Genomic DNA, 17,776 nt, shown 5'->3' with positions numbered 1-17,776 from the left:
TCGCAACGTAGAGTGTGACGGTGCGGCTCTCGAGCGACACTGGAAAGATGGAAGGCCCAACGTCGACGCTGGAGCGTGGATAAAAAGGTCTGTGCGGATGGCGTTTAGTGCAGCATGCAGGCTATAGTGATGTTGCAATTGTGAACGATGGTTACGCTAGTGCTGCTGCCCGCCATGTGGATGCTGAACATCCAATATTGATGTCGTGTCGCGTGGGCAAATGACTCGGATTGTGAGTGTTTCTGTCCGGCAGCTCCAGCGATTATTTGCAAACAGGTCGGAGTCAAGGACCTCCCAGCCTGTCTTCCAAATACCTACCAGCCAGCTGGCGACCGAGATGATCGACCCCAGGCCATGTGGTTCTCTTCTTTGGTCATGGAATGTTTGTTTGCGACAAGCCCACGTCGCAACCGACGGAGCGGGTACTGGGTCCGCCGTGTGGGGGATAAGAATTTCCCGCGCTCTGCCAGACAGTGCTCTGTGCAGACCTCGGCTAAGGAAATTTGAGCATGTACTCGGCTCTGCGGCCGCGAAGGAGACAGCCCCTCATCCTATCATGCCGTGCCCATGTGTGGTGTGATATGCCGACGAAGACACGGAAGGCACATCGAGCCACATACTAGTAGGTATGCGTAAACTCTTCCTGGACGGCTTCTCACAAGCTCGTGTCCATCTACAGGCTATAGGTACTATAGCCCGTGTCGCCCGAGATCGGGCACCGGACGGATGCCAGGCAGCACGGGGCTGGTCGCAGCAACCAAACACAGTCGATATCAAGGGTTGCTCGATGACTTCTGGCTGCCGGCCGATTTGAGATGTCGTGCGCACAAGCCTCGGATTTTACAGGTTGCAGTGCAGCGTGTTGTGGGGTGTGGGTGGATTTGACGACGAGACAAGTATTAATTGAACAACTGCTACTATAGCAATGACACTCGAATCTAAGGCACCCAAACTTCGCATCTCAAGATTGAGCGCGCACGGTTTGGGACGATCGATCTCCGAGATTTAGTGCGCCAGTTTCCCAACTGGTGGGGGAGGCTACTAGACCTGCCTAACGTGGTCAAAGGCGTCGGCGATGCGCCGCTCAGGTTGGGTTTGGTTCGGATCTGGACCTGGACCAAGCCGGGCTGAACCCTTGACAAGTTACCCCTTGACTTGTCCGCCCGATGTGACGGTTTATCCAACTGGCGGTCATCCTGTCTCTGTGCCTGGTGTGCGCCCGTCTTCCAGACTGTTCTGCCGATATTGATGCTTTGGCTTCCATGCGGCATGTCGCCCTCCAGCTGCAGACGACACCCGCATGCATGAGGGTAGAGGAGCCAAAAAGGGACGACTTATCAGCGGAGAGTTGTTGAGCGCATTTCCGTGCTGGGCGCAAGAGCACCCACCCACATGCGCCATCAAAAGGGGGGTTGGTGGCAGTCGAAAAGATTTTTTTTTTTTTTGCAGAAAAAAAAAAGGACAACCAACTTAGAGCGAGCGTCGCTAGCTCGTCTAGCGGATCCTCCTCATTTCATCTCAACGACCATTTGACCTCCACCTGCCGATTCCTCCCTTTCCCGGAAGGCGCGAGGTTGCGCAGCCAGGGTTGAAAAGTCGTGGTTGGCTGCTTTGTGCTCTCCCATCTGTGCCAGCACGCAGCCATCCGTAATCTGCACACCACACCATCGCCAGGGCTTAAAGTACCTTTTCTGACTATCGAGAACTCGACGAGAACAGAAAAAGAGGGGAGAAAAACACGCAGGTTCGTGCAAGCCCGCTTTTTGCTCTACTTTGTTTTGCTTTGCTTCTTTCCCCTGGACACCGCATCCATCCTGAATATCACCGGCCAATTTGATTTCGACCCACCCGCCTGCTGGAAGGCAGAAGGAAAGAAGGGCCTCCCCATGTCCCGGATCGCATCGCACGCACCAGAGACCCCTGCAATCCCCTGCCGTGCTTGTCCGTGTGCTCCGCCCTCGGCCCCTGTCGTCCAAGTCGCAGAGTTGCAGCGGAGACGGTTTTTCTGGGGCTTGGCCTGGGGCGGAGAGCCGAAAAGGCTGTGCGCCGCAAAGTTGATGGTGTGCAGCCCCCAGTGACCAGTCCCCTTGGGGGCAGGTGCAGTTGCAGTTGCAGATGGGCTCCTTCCTCCCCCGCTGTGCTCTGCCATCGCCGGTGCTGGGCAGGTCGCCCGTCAGCGAGAGAAGCGGGTGGCAAGGTGGTGTTCGTGCGCTGCTCGTGGGCCGTCCAAGGCCTTTGATGTCGCTGCAGCGGGACGGACCCTCCGGCCGTCGCTAACGGTGTCCTCAATCAAATGTTGTTCTGTTGACCTGGGTACGTGCGAGTCGCATCGACGTCGACACACACACACAAACGCTCCACCGCACACGCATCACACCTAAGTCGTTGTTCTCGCTCCCTCGTCCCCGTTCGTCCCGTCTTTTTTCGTTCCCTTCCTTCTCTCGCATCCCGCCCGTTTGTCCATCCGATTTCAACTTGCTTCTGCCAGTCAAAACTGGCAGGATTGTCATGGTTGGACCGTAGTGCACGGAGAGGAGTAAGAGTTTAGTCTGCCTACCCGCACCCGTCACTCGTTTTTGTTTCCCAGCACGGGAACTTCTTTTTTGGTGTAGTATTTTTTCGTTTGTTGGTTCTCACCCTCGTTTGTTCCTCCCACCCTCCACGGCGGCCCGCCTGTCTGCCTCTGCAACGTTTTTTTTTATTGTTTTTTTATTTTATTTTAAACTTTTCACTTTTTCTTTATCCTCCGAACTTGTTCCCGGTATGTGCATTGCATCATCCCCAGTCCAGACCCCCTTCGACATGACTTCGGCCGGTATTACCTTTTTTGCTTTTTGCGGCATCTGGTCCGTCCTCCATCTGGATGACTCGCCCTACCGCCCAACCACCATCCTCATGTGGACTTGGCTGCCATTGCGGGCGGGTGGTGTTTACATCTGATATTCACTTCGGCGCCTCGTCTGCTAGCTTCTTCCTGCCCCCGGCCGCATTGGTCCGTGTCACCTTGTCCTGTGGTGGCCAACCTACTGCATCCGTGACTGGCTGGTGGCCGCCAGCGAGTGCATGGGGGTGACACAGGCTCGCAGCTGCTCTGGCCGCTCGCCGTGTGTGCTGCTCCTCGTCCTCCTCCTCCCGTGGCCCCTGATTTGTTTGACGGTCCTTTTTATTTCCCTACACCTGCACAACCGGCGTCGGCTACCCGAGCTCGCATCCGCACCCTCGTGGGACTTGGCCGGCCCTGGTGATCACACAACTCCCGTCTGCCATCTCCATTCTGCCAATGCTTCCCTGGCCGCTTTGTTTCAGCTCGGGAACCCGCCCCCCGGACGATAATTGCGCTCCAATTCTAATTTGAAGGCAGCCTCCCGTCCAGCCCTTCCCCCGGCGCTGCTGCCAGCCAGCACGCACCACCATCCGCCAGCATCGACGGCCTGCTCTGCCAGCCAGTCACCGACGCCGTTTGCCAGTAGCACCACGCGACGCCCGCCAGTCGCTATTACCGTGCCCGCCCTTGCCCCGATTTGGCGTACCTTCCCGCCGCGGCTACCCGGTCAGGCCCAGCGCGCGCAAATCTCTTGCCTTCTTGGAGCAAGCCTCTCAAGAAAGCCAGCGCCCCGTCCGACCTCTACCCGGCCACCCACCGATCCAATCCCACACCGCCGAGCGTCGTCATACGCTGCTGCCACGAGACCCAACAGCACATCACATAGCTGTGCATAACGATAAAGACCAAGACCGAGCCGGAGGACAAGGGAGCCACCCGTCACCGTTGACTGGTCCGCGCCTCCGACGCAACTCGATATGAGCTTCCCACCATCAGACCCGGGCGCCCCCCGCTGGGCCCTGGCCTTCGCCCCTAGCGTTGCCTCGGTTCCTCAAAAGGTGAGGTCCAGGACCCAGAGCCTCTCCAGCGATAGGCCCTCCACAGTTGCCCACAGCCTCATGTCGCCACCGCTCTCTATTTCGCCCGAGGCGGCCTTTATCGCCTCGGCCGCCGCCTCCCAGATCGTCACGAACGACCACGATGCCCACGCCGCCACATGGTATGATCAGCAGGGCGTCGAACCCCCTGCCGAGACCGTGCTCGTCTCTCGCGGCGCACTTGCCCTGGTGAACAGCTTCCTCGACCACCTGCTGTTCAACTTCCTCTGCAGCGCAGGCTCCACCAGCCTCGTCTCCCTGCGACCCGCAGTCACCGATGTTCTCAAGCCCAAGCTGGCCAGCGACGCCATGAACCAGGCCGATGAGGAGCTGCGTGAGTATCTCGGTGGGGCCGACGACGAGGACTACTCCCAGTCCGCCAGGTCGGCCCGAGACTGGGATCTGGAGCTTGTCTGGAAGCGAACTCGTCTGCGATGTATGGTTTACTCATCACTCGGTGATCTGGAGGAGGAGGACGAAGACTTCTACATGGAACAGGAAGATCTTGTGGTCGCCGGCGAGTCCGATGACACCGTTTCTCCCCCCGTCGCCATTTTCCTAACCTCGATCCTCGAGTTCATGGGCGAGCAGGCTCTGGTCGTTGCCGGAGCCACTGCCAGCCAGCGCATGCGCGTCGACTATGAGAAGGGGTTGAAGGACGGAAGTCGAAGCCCCGGAGATGTTGTCGAAAGGATAGTCGTCGAAGATGGCGATATGGAGCGAGTCGCGCTGGACAGGACACTTGGTCGGCTTTGGAGAAGCTGGAAGAAGAAGAAGATGGTGCGATCACCAAGGGGCGGCCAGGAGGCCGTCTTCGGAGGTCGGCCATATTCGCGAGGCTCCGTGCGGGCAAGCAACAGCGGCAATTTCAGGCTCGGAAGCATCACAGTTGATTCTCCGCGTTCCGCGACGGAGCAATTCGAGCCCACGCATTCTCAACGGAGCAGCATGTCGAAGATCACCCGAACACCACCAGCCAGCGAGCAGGAGCTGGCAGCTTCGATCCCGTTGCCCATGGGCCAGGACGATGTCACCGAGATTCTGATCCCAGGCCTAGTTCGCTATGACGACGACAACGATGACGACGTGAACGAGGTTAGGCACCGGTCGGGCGCCTCGAGTCGCCCGACGCGTCCCAAGAGCATGATGGTTTTCACATCGGCACCTGGTGGCGCAAGCCTTCCGACTCCTGCAGACTCGCAGCCGCACACCCCATTAGCCTCCCCCCGAAAGCGGTCCAACTCTATGCCAAGCTTTGCGACATTCACCTCAATGTCACCACCCCTCAAGCGCGCCAAGGTTGCCTCGAGGCCGCCTGCGGACGTCCCTGCGACCGGGCCGGAGAAGAGGAAGAGTGCCGGAGGCAAGCGGCCCCAGGCGACCGCAAAGCACGTGCCGGTCGCCGGGCCGCCGAGCCCTGCGCTGTCGGAGGAGACACAGTCGCGTGCTGCCACAATAGACCCCGAGCAGATGCAGATCTACAAGGGTCGGCGTAAATCTTCGGCTGAGATCTCGGCCATGATCGCGGGCGCCACGGGAGGCGTGAAGGCTGCCCTGGACGCCAAGTTCTCCCGTCCGTCCCTGGATGAGGTGGATGAGATCGACGAGTTCTCGGAGGAGCCCGAAATCCTGACGTCGTCGAGGGTCTCTATTTCCGGCAGGAGTACCTCGCCAACCGCCTCGGTTAGCGATCGTGGGAAACCCAAGCCACCCATTACTATTGGAATCCCTACGCGGTCCCCCAGCGTGCACTCTGTGCGCATGATCGAGCTCCACACGCCACGGAGTCCGGTTTCGAGGTCTCGTGGCAGCTCCGCCGACGCTCAGGAGCGGGCTTCGCTCCGCAGCAACGACCTCTCCCGAACCGACAGCTTCCCCACCTCGCCGCTCAGGGAGGAGAAACGGCCTGCTGGTAGCCCATCCAAGAAGGCTTTCCCCTTCCCCAATGGCAAGCCCACCCGGGTTCACAACGACTCCATCTCGGAAGCCGAGGAGATCGCTGGCATGGACTTTCGCCAGCACAGCGACGCAACGACCCCGAGTGCCTCGCAGTCCAGATCGCAGTCGAACGATCTTCAGTCTCAGCTTCACTCGTCAGATGCCATCTTTGGCTCCGTCTCCCGCCAGACATCGCCTCCCCACTCGCCTGTCAGATCGTCCCCTTTCAGGGCCTCCCCTGCCAGATACTCTCCTGTCAATACCGCCGCCGTGTTCTCGTCCAAGGCCTCCAATGGAACGTTTTTCTTTGACGAAAAGCCAGATGTTCCATCAAAGCCATCCGTTTCCATCACGCGGAAGGCAGCGCCACCGGCTCTGCCAGAGCGCAGCATCAACAGGCCGGCCAGCGCGGCGGGCCCTTCAACACCTGTTGAGCAACGACCTGTCATTGCCACCATAAGGAAAGTATCAGGTGAGCGTCCTAGTCCGCGCCCTAGTCCGCGTGCAAGCCCGCGCTCTAGCCCCCCTCTAGAAGACGTTGCCGAGTCTCCTCGTGCGTCCAAGTTCCCGGAGCAACCTGGCAGGTCGATGGACGGGTCTGCCCCGTCGGTCTCCTCAATCCAGCTGTCAGCTCAGCAGCAGAGGAGAAAGCCGGTTCGCACCTCGCAGGAGAGCGCGTCTGGTGACAACGCCGTCACGCCCGAGGACGTTGCGCGCAACTTTGAGGAGCTTATGAAGAGCGACCAGACCATTCAATTCACGCTCACACCTGAGAGCATGCGTGATATTGACGTAAGTCCACAGCGCACAAGGCCCTTGCCTTGGGAGTACCAAAGAATCACATGCTAACAAGCACATGAACACTCACAGTCGGTTCGATCTGTGAAGGTTGACAGCCCCGTCGCGCGACCAAAAAGCGGGAAGAGTGAGGACGTGCAGCCACACCTTGGTGACCGCACTCGTTCTTCCCCGTTGTCTGCCACCCCCCCGCGATCCGGCGAGTCGAGGACACAATCGGGTTCGCAGTCGACAGGCTTGAGCTCTCATCCCGTTCATCTGTCGTCGGGCATCAAGCTGACTGGGCCGATCCCACGAGCACCTCCCGGAGTTGTGTCCAACATTCGTGTTGTTGGACCTCAGGCGAGAGACGCGCGGGTGCCCAGGGAGTCCCTTTTAGACTTTGCCGACTTCATTCGCGGAACTGGACCGTCGGGCGCTGGCCCGCCTGTTTCGCTTCGTACGAATCACGCGGGCATGATGACCATGAGCGGAGCCGCTGGTGGTGCCAACGACGTGAACTTGGCGGGCGCCGGTAGCAGGCCCCTGACTCGATCGTCGACGGCCAGCAGCCAGAACCGGCGCCGGTACCAGGCGCGAGCAGCCGTTGTTGACCCGCGCGAGGACAACTCGGACCTGATTGACTTCATCCGTAGGGGGCCGCCCAGCACGGGCAACAACCCGCGCATCCCGCGGACGGTTGCCCCGTTCCGCACCACCATGGACTCGGATCAGTTCGCCATGGCGCCCGGTGGCAAGGCAGTAGATGCCACCATCCCCGACATCAGGAACAGCAGCGCAGCGTCAGCCAGCGTCACGGAGCGCTCGTCGGTTAACTCGTCTAGTGCGCTGCTCAACAACAAGGGGTCCTTTCCAATCCCCGGCTCCGGACAAGGCGGTGGCGGCGGCATGTGGGACGAGGACGACATGATCCCCAAGCGGAAGCAGAGGCGGGTACGGGACCCGTACGCCATTGACAGCGACGACGAGGATGAAGACCTGGACGTGCAGTCGACCCCACGAGTGGGGATGAGGCACGCTCAACAACAGCCCACGCCGCCGCAAGAAGAGAGCCTTGCCGACTTCCTGATGAACGCGCCCGCGCCCAAGGACACGCCCGTTCTGCCCTTCCACCTCCCTTCAGGCTACCCCGGCGTCGTCGCGCCTAGCAAGCCGACGGCGCCCAAGAAGAAGGCGAGCGCGCCGAGCCTCATGGCGCGGTTCACACGCAGGGAAAGCCACTCACCGACGATGAACTCCTTCGCCGCCGCTCTCGGCCGCAGCTCGTCCAAGACGGCCGTCGCTGACTCGGCGCCGCCACAGTCGGCGGGCCGCGCTGGTGGCGGCAGGGGATACACGCCCATCCAGATCAACATGCCCGGTGACCTCGGCGACTTGTCCTCTCTCTACGGCACGGCCCCGCCCACCCGCCCCGCCACGGGCGGGCCCAGGGTGCCCATGCGCAAGTACGAGCCGCGCGACCCGGTGCTGGTGCGCGGCCGTGGGGCCACGTCGGACCTGGCCGACTTCCTGCGCCAGTCGGAGCCGCCGCAGGACTTTGCGGCCGCCCCAAGGTTCGGCGCTGTCGAGCAGGAGGTTGGAGGCGGCGGCGGCTTCTCCAAGAGATTCTCGCGCCGCAAGTAGTTGCTCGGACTTGAACGATTCCTTTTGCTTTTGCTTCCTGCCTTTCAGCCAGCACTCTCTTGGTTTCGTCTTTGCTTTGTCCGGTCTTTTTTCGATATTGTTTTTTTCTTGTTCTTTTTCTCTCTTCCACCTTGGATATCATTTTTATTCTTTTGGTTGGGCATCTTTCTGGGATCAAACCCTATCAGGCCAAAAAGTTTGGACGTCCGACGCCGTATTTTCACTTGCAGCCACCAGGTCTTGTCAATGATTCTACAATTTTTATTCCACCATTCTATTTCCATATCATATCTCTTCCCCTTTTTTTTCGGTTTCTCCCGGCAGATACGTCTGGCCGTGCCCCTCTGGGTTTTGATTCCTCATTCCTTCGCATTTTTCTGGACGCTCCAGCCTCATCTTTCTTTTTGTTAATCGGCCTTCACTTCTTGCTTGTACACATTGTTCATCCGGGCAGCTTTGCACCCGGTTGCTAGCCTTGGTTTTTATCTGCAACCATCTGGGGAGGAAGATGACATGTCCGTCTCTGATCAGAACTGATCCATGAATAATTCCAACATGCGTTTTCGATTTACAATTTTCTTCGGCATCTAATGCCACACAGGGCAGAAAGTAGTTTCTGTCTGCTTCTTGTTCTCTTGTGACATGCCAAGCGTGCAAGGCAGGGTGGATGGCGGGCTTGGCGGATGTGATGGGTTGCTTGCGACACGTAATCCAGGGCGTGGACAAGGTGGCGTGGGTGGCAGATGGGAGAGCGCGAATGTGTGTGGCTCAGCACCGTCGACGTTTGCCCGTCTCGGTCGCCAAGAAAGCCAGACCGCTGATAATCTAGCGCAGCGTCGCATCGCGGCCGGCTTTTGAGCGGCAGGGGGTTCCCTGATGACGGGTTCAAGCGTTTCAGACAAATGGACAACCGCACCCAAGCCACCCATGACGTCACCACGTCCCTTCCGCCCTTGAGCGACCCGACGTCAGAAAGGAACATTTGACAGCCGGCTGGCGCCAAGCTGCCGTCCGCTACTGGCCCAAGCTTGCCGTCCAATCGCCCTCGCGCGGCCCGTCTGCCTTTGGTCGGGCGCGGGCGTTCCCTGGCATGTGCAATAGCGACCAACGGCGTTGGGCATGGCTTCTTTTTTCTTTTCTTTTTTTTGGGCCGCAGCCGTCTGATATCTCATGTTATTATGGGCGGGGTGGTGGTGGGTACATAGGTGGACAAGGCACACACAGGTAGGGAATTCGCAGCTTCGGGGTGGACATGAGGAGGAAAGAATGTAAGGTCGGTCAGGCAGAAACGGACAGCGGCGTGCGTTAGGTCACATCAAGCCCGGTCAACATTCTGTCTCTTCATTTGACAGGCCAGGCGTTGTTCCAGGGGGTGAGGTGGAATGACCGCATGACGACAGCAAGCCACATTTTTTAACAACACTAAAAATCCAGATTTGCTCCTTTCCCTTCTGGCCCGACGTCGTGCCCAGCCAGACGAAAGGGGACGGGAAAGCCCCGTCGTCATCCCGCCCCTGCCTGTCTCGTAGCGTTTGCGTAATGGCCGAATCAAACACAACCACGGCGTTACGAGCTGGGCCCAGGCACATATAACTCGCCCGTATTGCCACGCACAAGACACCTGCACCCAACTCTCTCTGCTCGCATCCCGAGATCATCATTTCCCTCTTCATCCTATTTGTGCCTACCTACACTGCTGTGCGCCACCCCCGGGGCCCTGAAAGCCACACCCGCAAGTACCAGATACCCGGTGGTATCATTTTTCCTCATCAACATCAACAACATCAACAAGCTCAATAGCAGCAGCAAGACAAAGAAAGTCGCCCAAGATGGCCATTACGGGCCTCTTCAGCATGATCCTCCGCCTGGCGGAGCTGGCCTTTGGCGCCATCGTGGCCGGCCTCACGGGCGAGTACCTGCACCACACACAGAACGCGTCGGCCTGGGACAACGGCCGCCACATCTACACCATCGTCGTGGCCGCCATCTCCATCCTGCTGGCCATCGTGTGGCTGTTCCCCTTTAGCGGCAGCTTCATCCACTGGCCCACCGACTTTATCATCTCTGTTATGTGGTTCGCCGTGTTTGGTCTGCTCGTCGACGTAAGTTTTCCTCTCTGCTGTGCAATGTGCTTTTTATTATTATTATGATTCCTGTTGTTATTCCTGTCATCATGACTGCTTTCATTCCTATTCCTGCTTTTCATATCCTCGCAGCCTTTCTATCAGGCAAATGGATCCAGAAGGCTACCGACTAACACCGGCCCAAACAACAGTGGCTCAACGGTGCCTGCGGCGACATCTTCGACTGGTCCGGCATCCGCCTGCGCGGCGACGACTCGTGCGCCAAGCAAAAGGCCATCGTCGCCTTCGCCTTCCTGTCGGCCATCTGCTGGCTCGCCAGCGCCATCCTCGGCATCCTCTGGGTCCGCAAGCGCGAGAGGGCCGTGGCCACCACCGGCCACCGCCGCCGCTGGTACCGCTCGCGTGCCCGCGTCTAAGCTGCCTTGTGACCTCCTCTTACCTCTTCTCTAGGGGGAAAGAGCGGAGAAAAGGTTCTGCTACGAAGCTTGCCACGTCGAGGGAAGTGAGCTCTCTTTCAAACATTGGCGGGAGGGACGTGAATTGTTCATGAGGAGACGCGCGACTGGGGGATGACGGGGAGAGCGCCATGGAAGAGAGTAAAGAAACAAGATACCCTGAAACACCCACACTGCACTTGTTCCGTCCGGGTTTGGTGGTAGCAGGACAATACCTACCTACCAACCCATCCCCAATGCTCGAGATTAGTCTTTACTGCACACACTTAAGATACCACTTGCACTTCTTTGTTTAGCCTATTTCTCTTCTGTTAAAGCCCTAATCAAACCTCTTCCTACCTCATTCTCTCCCACGCCTGTGAAAATCCGAACAGTCTCGGGGGTGTACACTCCCTGGCCCGGGACAAGGCCTGCCTGGAATGGCTCAAGGCTCGCGATACACGAGCGGCATCCTACGCCTGTATGACAGGGAGCGGAGAAAATAAAAACCACCACGTGGACGAGTTAAAGTGACATCTACCGCATAGTTCTGCGACGCCGTCATGAGCCGTCTCGGCGCGGGGTGACACGGTGATACAATAATCGCAAGACTGGGGTGGCATCGGCTCGGTGCGGACGCGCGGCGTGCAGAAGAGCCGGCGGTCAACGGCTAGGTAGCAAACAGTTACAACAAGATCTCTCTTCTTTCTTTTTCGTTCCCTGCCGGGACATTCGCTCGCAGTGGCATCTCATGGTAAAATGGCTGCCTTCTAGGTACGCTTTGGGCGGCCAGTTACCCAAAGACGAAATGCACATCACACACGGGACAGCTCGCACAACGACGAGCAGAGCACTAGCAAACACAGCCAAACATCAGGCACCAGGGACAGGCTCATAAACTCCTTTCCGACACATTAGCGTGCCTCGAGCCGAACTGGCCGACCGAAGATGTGCGAGGATGACAGCCGGTTGGTGAGGCAGTCGTAGCACGGCAAAACCTGATTTTTGGGCCCCTAGGTCGAGCGGCCGCTAAATCGAGATTTAAGAAGGAACAAGCCTGGTTCCACCGAGGCAGGATGAAGGGCCAGACCAAGCAAGGCCCCGGCGGCTCTAAGGGGCATGTAACTGTGCCATCCGCGTCCTTATGACACATTTGCCGTCCAAGCACGCTCAGCCGGTGGTTGGTCAAACTGCGGTATGCTTTAAACAGCGATTGGAGGAACAAATTGCTACTGTCCCCTCTGATTTCACGCTCAAGGGAGAGCGGGCCACATGACTGTGAAACGACTGAGCAACAGCAGCAAGCAAACAATGCCGCTCCCGAAGGAGCCCGTGTGGGAAAGGAGGAAGATCAAGGGCTGGAACTTCGTCTGGGCCGTGCGTGCCGTCGTAAAGGCGGCCCAGCCGTTTGTTGATGACGTGGGTGGGCTGAAACGATGCGGTCATAGACTTTCCAGAACGGGGGCCAACCGGCGGCTGAATGGGTGGGGGAGGAAGCTCATGTGGGTACTTGGCGGGGAACAAACGCCACACCGGAGACTTGCACCACGCAAAATGCAAGAGCTCCAGGCCAGGACGGCAAGCGCGAGAAAAACAGCACACGAGACCCGAGATCGAGATTCAATATCGATTCTTTACCTAATGACAGGAAGGCCGTCTGGCGCGTATCATGAAATTGCTTACGCGGCTCAATTACATGGTGGGAGGGTAGTTGCCTTCCCGCTCCCTTCCGGCAAGTCGCGGGAAGGTCCTCAATCAAAAAAAATCACCAGCCACAGTGGGGGGATCACCGCAACCCACATGCCGATTGCCCCCTGTGGTGTGGCTCCGCTAATATGACGCGAGAGTGCTGCTGGCCAAAGCAAACCCAGACGCCGATCTATGTCGCCCAGAGTCGCCCCAAGACAAGAAAAGAGTGAATCTCCATGCCAAATTAAGGTAAAAATAAGGACGGAGAGACAAGCTCACCAGTTGTGTGAAGCGATGATATGCACGAGGGTGGAAACAGCCAAGGCGTCCGGACAACGCCGCGCCTTGCTGGCCAGGCCGCGTCTGCCCGCAGGCATTGGTCAATCTGGGAGGCGAGCCCAGCCGGCTATCCGCTTGGCTGACAGCTTCTACCATTTTTGCCCCCTTGCCTGTTTGGGACCTTGCGTGTTTGTGTGCGAGCCCACCAAGGCAGGCTGGCAGGGACAGGGAGAATGGAAGGGATGATGAATGTGGGTTGCCCAGCTGGGACAGGTATCACAGGTATGATGGAATAGCCCTCCTCGCCAGAACACGGCGTGAAACCAAGGCCGCGGCCGCGGGCGTGCGTGCGCGAGGCCCGCACGAGCACACGCATTGCTGGCGCTGCGACGCCAAAGCCAAGCCTGCTGTGCAGCGCTGCTGCGTGCCTCTCGATCCGGTCTGTGCCGGGGGGCTGTTTGTTGCTGCCTGCGCCAGCTGGCCGTGGCCCAGACCGGGGGAGCACTGTTTCTGCACGGAGAAAGCCGAGACGGCCCCAAATCCCCTTCCCCATTCCTTGCTTGCCGTGGCTGCTGGCAGTCCAACGGCCGCCAGACTACCAAAAATGATGACCTCATGTTGAGGTCATCCTCGGCGCAAGGTCACTCGTTCTGCGGACGCACCTTCCTGGTACGAGATCACGGGCGGGCAGGATTCAGAGAAGGAGGGCACCTCCCGTCATTCCTTTCCTTGGGTCTATAAAGGAGGACCTCCCGACCCGGTGGCCCAGACGTTCCAAGACAACATCATCAACCACACAAAGCAATCACAACAACCCAACTCTTCAACCTACCATCACAGCCAAGAACAATACCCATCACACCCTCACATTACCACCACACAACCGCAACTATGTCTTCCATCGTCAACAAGATCAAGGACGCCATCCACTCGGACAAGTCTCACAGCCAGCCCGAGGGCACCTCGGGCCCACACAACAGCCGCGTCGGCAACGCCGCCGACCCCCGCGTTGACTCTGACCGCGACCACCGCGCCAACCCCAACAACTCTGTCGGCACCGGCCACTCGGGCAGCACCATGGGCCCGACCGCGACCACGGGCAGCTACGGCACCACGGGCCCGCACAGCTCCAACCTGGCCAACAAGGCTGACCCCCGCGTCGACTCTGACCGCGACCACCGCGCCAACCCGGCCTCCAACATGGGCACCGGCACCACGGGCGGCTACGGCAGCTCCACCACCGGCACCGGCATGACGGGCACTGGCATGACGGGCACCGGCCACACCACGGGCACCACCGGAACCGGCATGATGGGCGGCAGCCACGGCACCTCGACCAACCACGGCCCGCACAGCTCCAACCTGGCCAACAAGGCTGACCCCCGCGTCGACTCGGACCGCGACGGCCGTGCCGGCCTGGGCGGCACCACGGGCACCTACGGCAGCTCCACCGCGGGCACCACGGGCATGACCGGCACTGGCCGCACCACTGGTGCCACCTCGGGCCTGACGGGCCACACGGGCCCCGGCCCGGCCCCCAACACGGCTGGCCCGCACAAGTCGGACATGATGAACAAGGTCGACCCCCGCATCGACAGCGACCTCGACGGCAGCAAGACGATGGGTCAGGACAAGACTTACAGGTCGTAAGTAGAGGAATCGTATGTCCCCGAAAATATTTCTTGTCCCAGTTTCTGGAATTAGGCAGGTCAGGAATCTGGGATCCCGAACATTTTGCTGACCTCAACAGGGGCAACGCGACGACGACGATGGCTGGCAGGGATCCCCTTGATGCCGCCCAGGTTCCGCCCTCGGTGATGAAGAAGCATCTCGGCGAGCCGGTTGTCGAGCACGACGACCACGGCCACGACCGCGCGCGCAGGAACAGCCGCGCCACCGACCAAGAGAACTTCAGGGGCATCTAAACGGAGGGTGGCTTCTTGTGTTCATTGTCGTTTAGCCTTGGGACTTTTTCTCTTTCTGCTCAGGAACGGTTGCGGGGAAGGGGTGGAGGTAATACTTTCGCAACGCGCTGTATGATATGGGCATCTTAATGAATGGACACGACTATCAAACTCGTTCAAAAGGCTATCTCGCCGAATTTCGGAATGAAATTTCACCACCTAATACTCGCCACATCGCTCCGAAGCTTTGTCGCTGGGCTCGTCGACCCTGGCAGTGGCGTGCAGATATACACCACCACGTGATGAAAGACTCTGGAGACCGGTGAGAAAGAAGAGGTGGGAGGGAAGGCTGGAGCGCGCTACATGATGGATTCCAAGGGGCGGAGCGAATCGTATCCTTTCGGACTTTGCGAAACTGATAAGGCTTACTCGTGCGGGCTAAAAGCGCCTGCAATTTAACGGTCCTCCGGAATAAAGTGCGGCGGGGCAATTCGACGTTTTCGGGGCAATTCGACGTTTTTTTTGTAACACTTTTCCCTACCCAAATTAGCTGGAAACCAATGTATTGCCGAAAAAGGTAATAAGCCGCCCACTACTTTTTGCACGGTGCACAAAGGAATTGAAAGTAAAAGGCGTGGATTAAATTAAGCAAAAAATGAAATTATTTAAGGCAAATCCGTACCGGTTAAATTAACAACCGGTTTGTGGTTTGGATTTACTTTTTTTTTGTTATCCGTAATTTCCGGTAACGAAACTTCGTACTTTTCCGCAATATATTTGCTTGGAAAAAAAACGGCCAAAGCAAAATTAAAGCCGTACTTTACTTTCCAATAATTTCGTATAACCTTTCGGACCGTGCTTTCGTTTTTAGCAATTATTTATTAAAGCGTATAGGGAAAAAGTATTTCGGTAAATTGCTAATTGGAAAAAAGGAAAACGTTATTTTTTTGCTTGTTAAATTATTTGCAAGCAAAAAGCAAAGCCTTTTCGCGAAAAGCATGGAACCAATCGTTACAATCCCGGCGTTATTATTAATATATCCGGATAAGGTTAACCTTGTTTTAAAAAAAAAAATTTTGCGGGCGCATTAACGCGGTAATTTCGTTTCGCCGTGCTTTTTGCAAAACAAAACGTGCCCGCAATTGTTTTAATCGTTTGCTTTTTTTTCGTTTGTAATTTTTTAACCACCGTTTAAAGGTCGTTAATTCCATTTTAATATTTTTGTTACGGAAGCGCCGGCGTTTTTTACGTTGGCCGGTAAAGCGCGCGCTTTTATTATTAATTATTTGTAATTGTACGTTGCCCGTTAAAATTGGGCTTATTTTGGTAATTAATTAATTAAAAGAATTTTTTTTTTTAATTAATATCCGCTTTTTTCCGCTGCCGGAGCTTTTCGATTGCGCGCGCGCTTGCAAATATTGCCGCTTCGTTAATTTTTTTTACTTTAAAAGCGACGTAAATTACCGTTAGCGAAATTGGCTTGCCCGTTGCGGCAAAAAATTGCAAGCGTTTTTAAAACCAGTTTTTGTACGGGCGGATTGCTAATAAATTTAACGTTAAAATTGTAGCTTTTTTTTAATCGCGGGCTAGTAAAACAAGCAATAGCGTTTTTAACAAACGCAAAATTTCGTTGGCTTTGTTAATTTCGTTAAAAAAAAAAGCAAAAAACCGGCTTTGTTGCTTTATTCGGCGGAATTATTTGGTTGCGTTAAAAATATAACCAACTTTTTTGGTAATTACGGCTTTTAACGTGGCCGAAATAAACGGATTTTCCAAATTATTAAGCATAATTTCCGGATCGAAAAGTTAAAACCCGTATTTAAATTAAGCTAATTTAATAGTACTAATTTTAAAAGCACGCCGGCGCATATTGTAAAGCCCGTTAAAAAATTTTGCGCGATTGTAATTAACCGCGCTTTGTTTAATTTACCGTACGAAATCCCGTTAATGCGCAATTTTAAAGGTTAAAAAAATACTAACGTTAAAAAGCTGTAATTTGTAAGTTGTATGCGGAAAAAAAAGGAAAATTACGATTTTTTTTTTTTCGCACTTTTTTTAAAACGGCAACGTTAGGTAAAATCCGTAATTGTTAATTAATAATAAGCGATATTTATTGGGCAACGAAAGCGTTATTTGTTTAATAAAGTAATTAAATTAATCGAGCGCAATTAAATCGTTGGTCCAGCCGTTTTCGTTTGTAATAAAAGTTATTTTTAAATTTAAAAAGTTGCGCACGTGTTTTTCGTTAATATAAATTCCGGCCATAATAATAAACGGAAGGATTATTGCGCTGGCGGCCAAATAAGTTTTAACAATTGTAACGATATTTCGGTAATTCGGATCGCTTTAAAACCAAGCTTCGATATCCGTATAGCACCAAACAAAGCTTTTTTGGAATACGCTTACCCGAAAGTTTATTTTATTAAAATTTTATTTATTTTTCGGTTTAATTTAATATTTTTTTACGCATTGCGCGTAAAAATCGAACCATTTTTTTAGCATTAGCTTATTTTGTGCCGCGCGCTTTTCGATAATTTGCGGCTTTTTTTTTACCCGTTTTAGCAATTTTTTATAAGCCAAAAGCCAGGTTTAAGCCCATTTTTTTTTAGCGTTCGTCGAAAAAAAAAGTTAGCCGGCGGCGGAGGATCGAATTAACGGTTTGGGCAACGGCAATTGCGGTAACGGCGTTTTTTAAAAAAGGTTAATTTATTTGCTAACAAACCGCACCCAAAACCGTTTGGATTAATTTATTAATTAATTGTTTTTAATTAGCCCACGCAAGCAACGCAAAATTTTCGGTTTTTATTAACTTTTTATTGTGCCCGCCGTTTTTTATTTTGCCGGCGCTTTTTTGCCGGCGCCTTTGCAATAAGCGAGGGTTTATCCCGTACTGCCGCGCGCAAGCGGCGAAGGTTTTAAAACCGCTTTAATCGAAAGCTTCCAAAGCTATTAAAACCCGGGCTTTATTAACCCGGGCCTTTTCGCGCTTTTTTTCGCACCGGATCCTGGGCATTTCGGTAAAATTTAGCTGGAAAACCCAAAAGCGCAAGGCCTAAATTGGCAGGGTTAAAATTACAATGGTTTTTTAGCTATGCACCGTGCTTAT

General features: G+C 55.5%; 5 protein-coding genes across 6 annotated transcripts; all 5 read left to right on the top strand.

The window, feature by feature from the left end:
• Positions 1–1,654: 1,654 nt before the first annotated feature.
• Positions 1,655–8,860, top strand: GGTG_06298 (the record flags this gene model as incomplete). Of its 2 annotated transcripts, none has more annotated exons than XM_009224114.1 (3): positions 1,655–1,744; positions 3,362–6,651; positions 6,730–8,860. In XM_009224114.1, exons 2-3 carry the CDS (start codon positions 3,802–3,804, stop codon positions 8,278–8,280), a joined length of 4,401 nt encoding a protein of 1,466 aa, XP_009222378.1. In that variant the 5' UTR covers positions 1,655–1,744; positions 3,362–3,801. The 2 variants fall into 2 exon arrangements, with proteins under 2 accessions (XP_009222378.1, XP_009222379.1); XM_009224115.1 differs by lacking the exon at positions 1,655–1,744 and adding an exon at positions 2,475–2,761 and having other exon boundaries at positions 6,730–8,280.
• Positions 8,861–9,769: 909 nt separating this feature from the next.
• Positions 9,770–11,171, top strand: GGTG_06297 (integral membrane protein). Its single transcript, XM_009224113.1, has 2 exons — positions 9,770–10,382; positions 10,556–11,171. The coding sequence occupies exons 1-2, from the start codon at positions 10,110–10,112 to the stop codon at positions 10,778–10,780; spliced, it is 498 nt and encodes a 165-aa protein (XP_009222377.1). The 5' UTR covers positions 9,770–10,109; the 3' UTR covers positions 10,781–11,171.
• Positions 11,172–12,109: 938 nt separating this feature from the next.
• On the top strand, positions 12,110–12,496 carry GGTG_06296 (hypothetical protein; the record flags this gene model as incomplete). Its single annotated transcript, XM_009224112.1, has 2 exons — positions 12,110–12,175; positions 12,247–12,496. The coding sequence occupies 2 exons, from the start codon at positions 12,110–12,112 to the stop codon at positions 12,469–12,471; spliced, it is 291 nt and encodes a 96-aa protein (XP_009222376.1). The 3' UTR covers positions 12,472–12,496.
• Positions 12,497–13,657: 1,161 nt separating this feature from the next.
• Positions 13,658–14,691, top strand: GGTG_06295 (hypothetical protein; the record flags this gene model as incomplete). Its single annotated transcript, XM_009224111.1, has 2 exons — positions 13,658–14,412; positions 14,517–14,691. The coding sequence occupies 2 exons, from the start codon at positions 13,658–13,660 to the stop codon at positions 14,689–14,691; spliced, it is 930 nt and encodes a 309-aa protein (XP_009222375.1).
• An 884-nt stretch (positions 14,692–15,575) lies between these two features.
• On the top strand, positions 15,576–17,169 carry GGTG_06294 (hypothetical protein; the record flags this gene model as incomplete). Its single annotated transcript, XM_009224110.1, has 4 exons — positions 15,576–15,719; positions 15,868–15,964; positions 16,660–16,668; positions 16,898–17,169. The coding sequence occupies exons 1-4, from the start codon at positions 15,669–15,671 to the stop codon at positions 17,167–17,169; spliced, it is 429 nt and encodes a 142-aa protein (XP_009222374.1). The 5' UTR covers positions 15,576–15,668.
• Between the last annotated feature and the right edge of the window lie 607 nt (positions 17,170–17,776).

This window comes from Gaeumannomyces tritici (assembly GCF_000145635.1).
Source record: "Gaeumannomyces tritici R3-111a-1 unplaced genomic scaffold supercont2.3, whole genome shotgun sequence".
In the NCBI taxonomy this organism is placed as follows: Eukaryota; Fungi; Ascomycota; class Sordariomycetes; order Magnaporthales; family Magnaporthaceae; genus Gaeumannomyces; species Gaeumannomyces tritici.
Note: the sequence above shows the minus strand (reverse complement) of the source record. Positions and strands in the feature narration are given on the sequence as shown.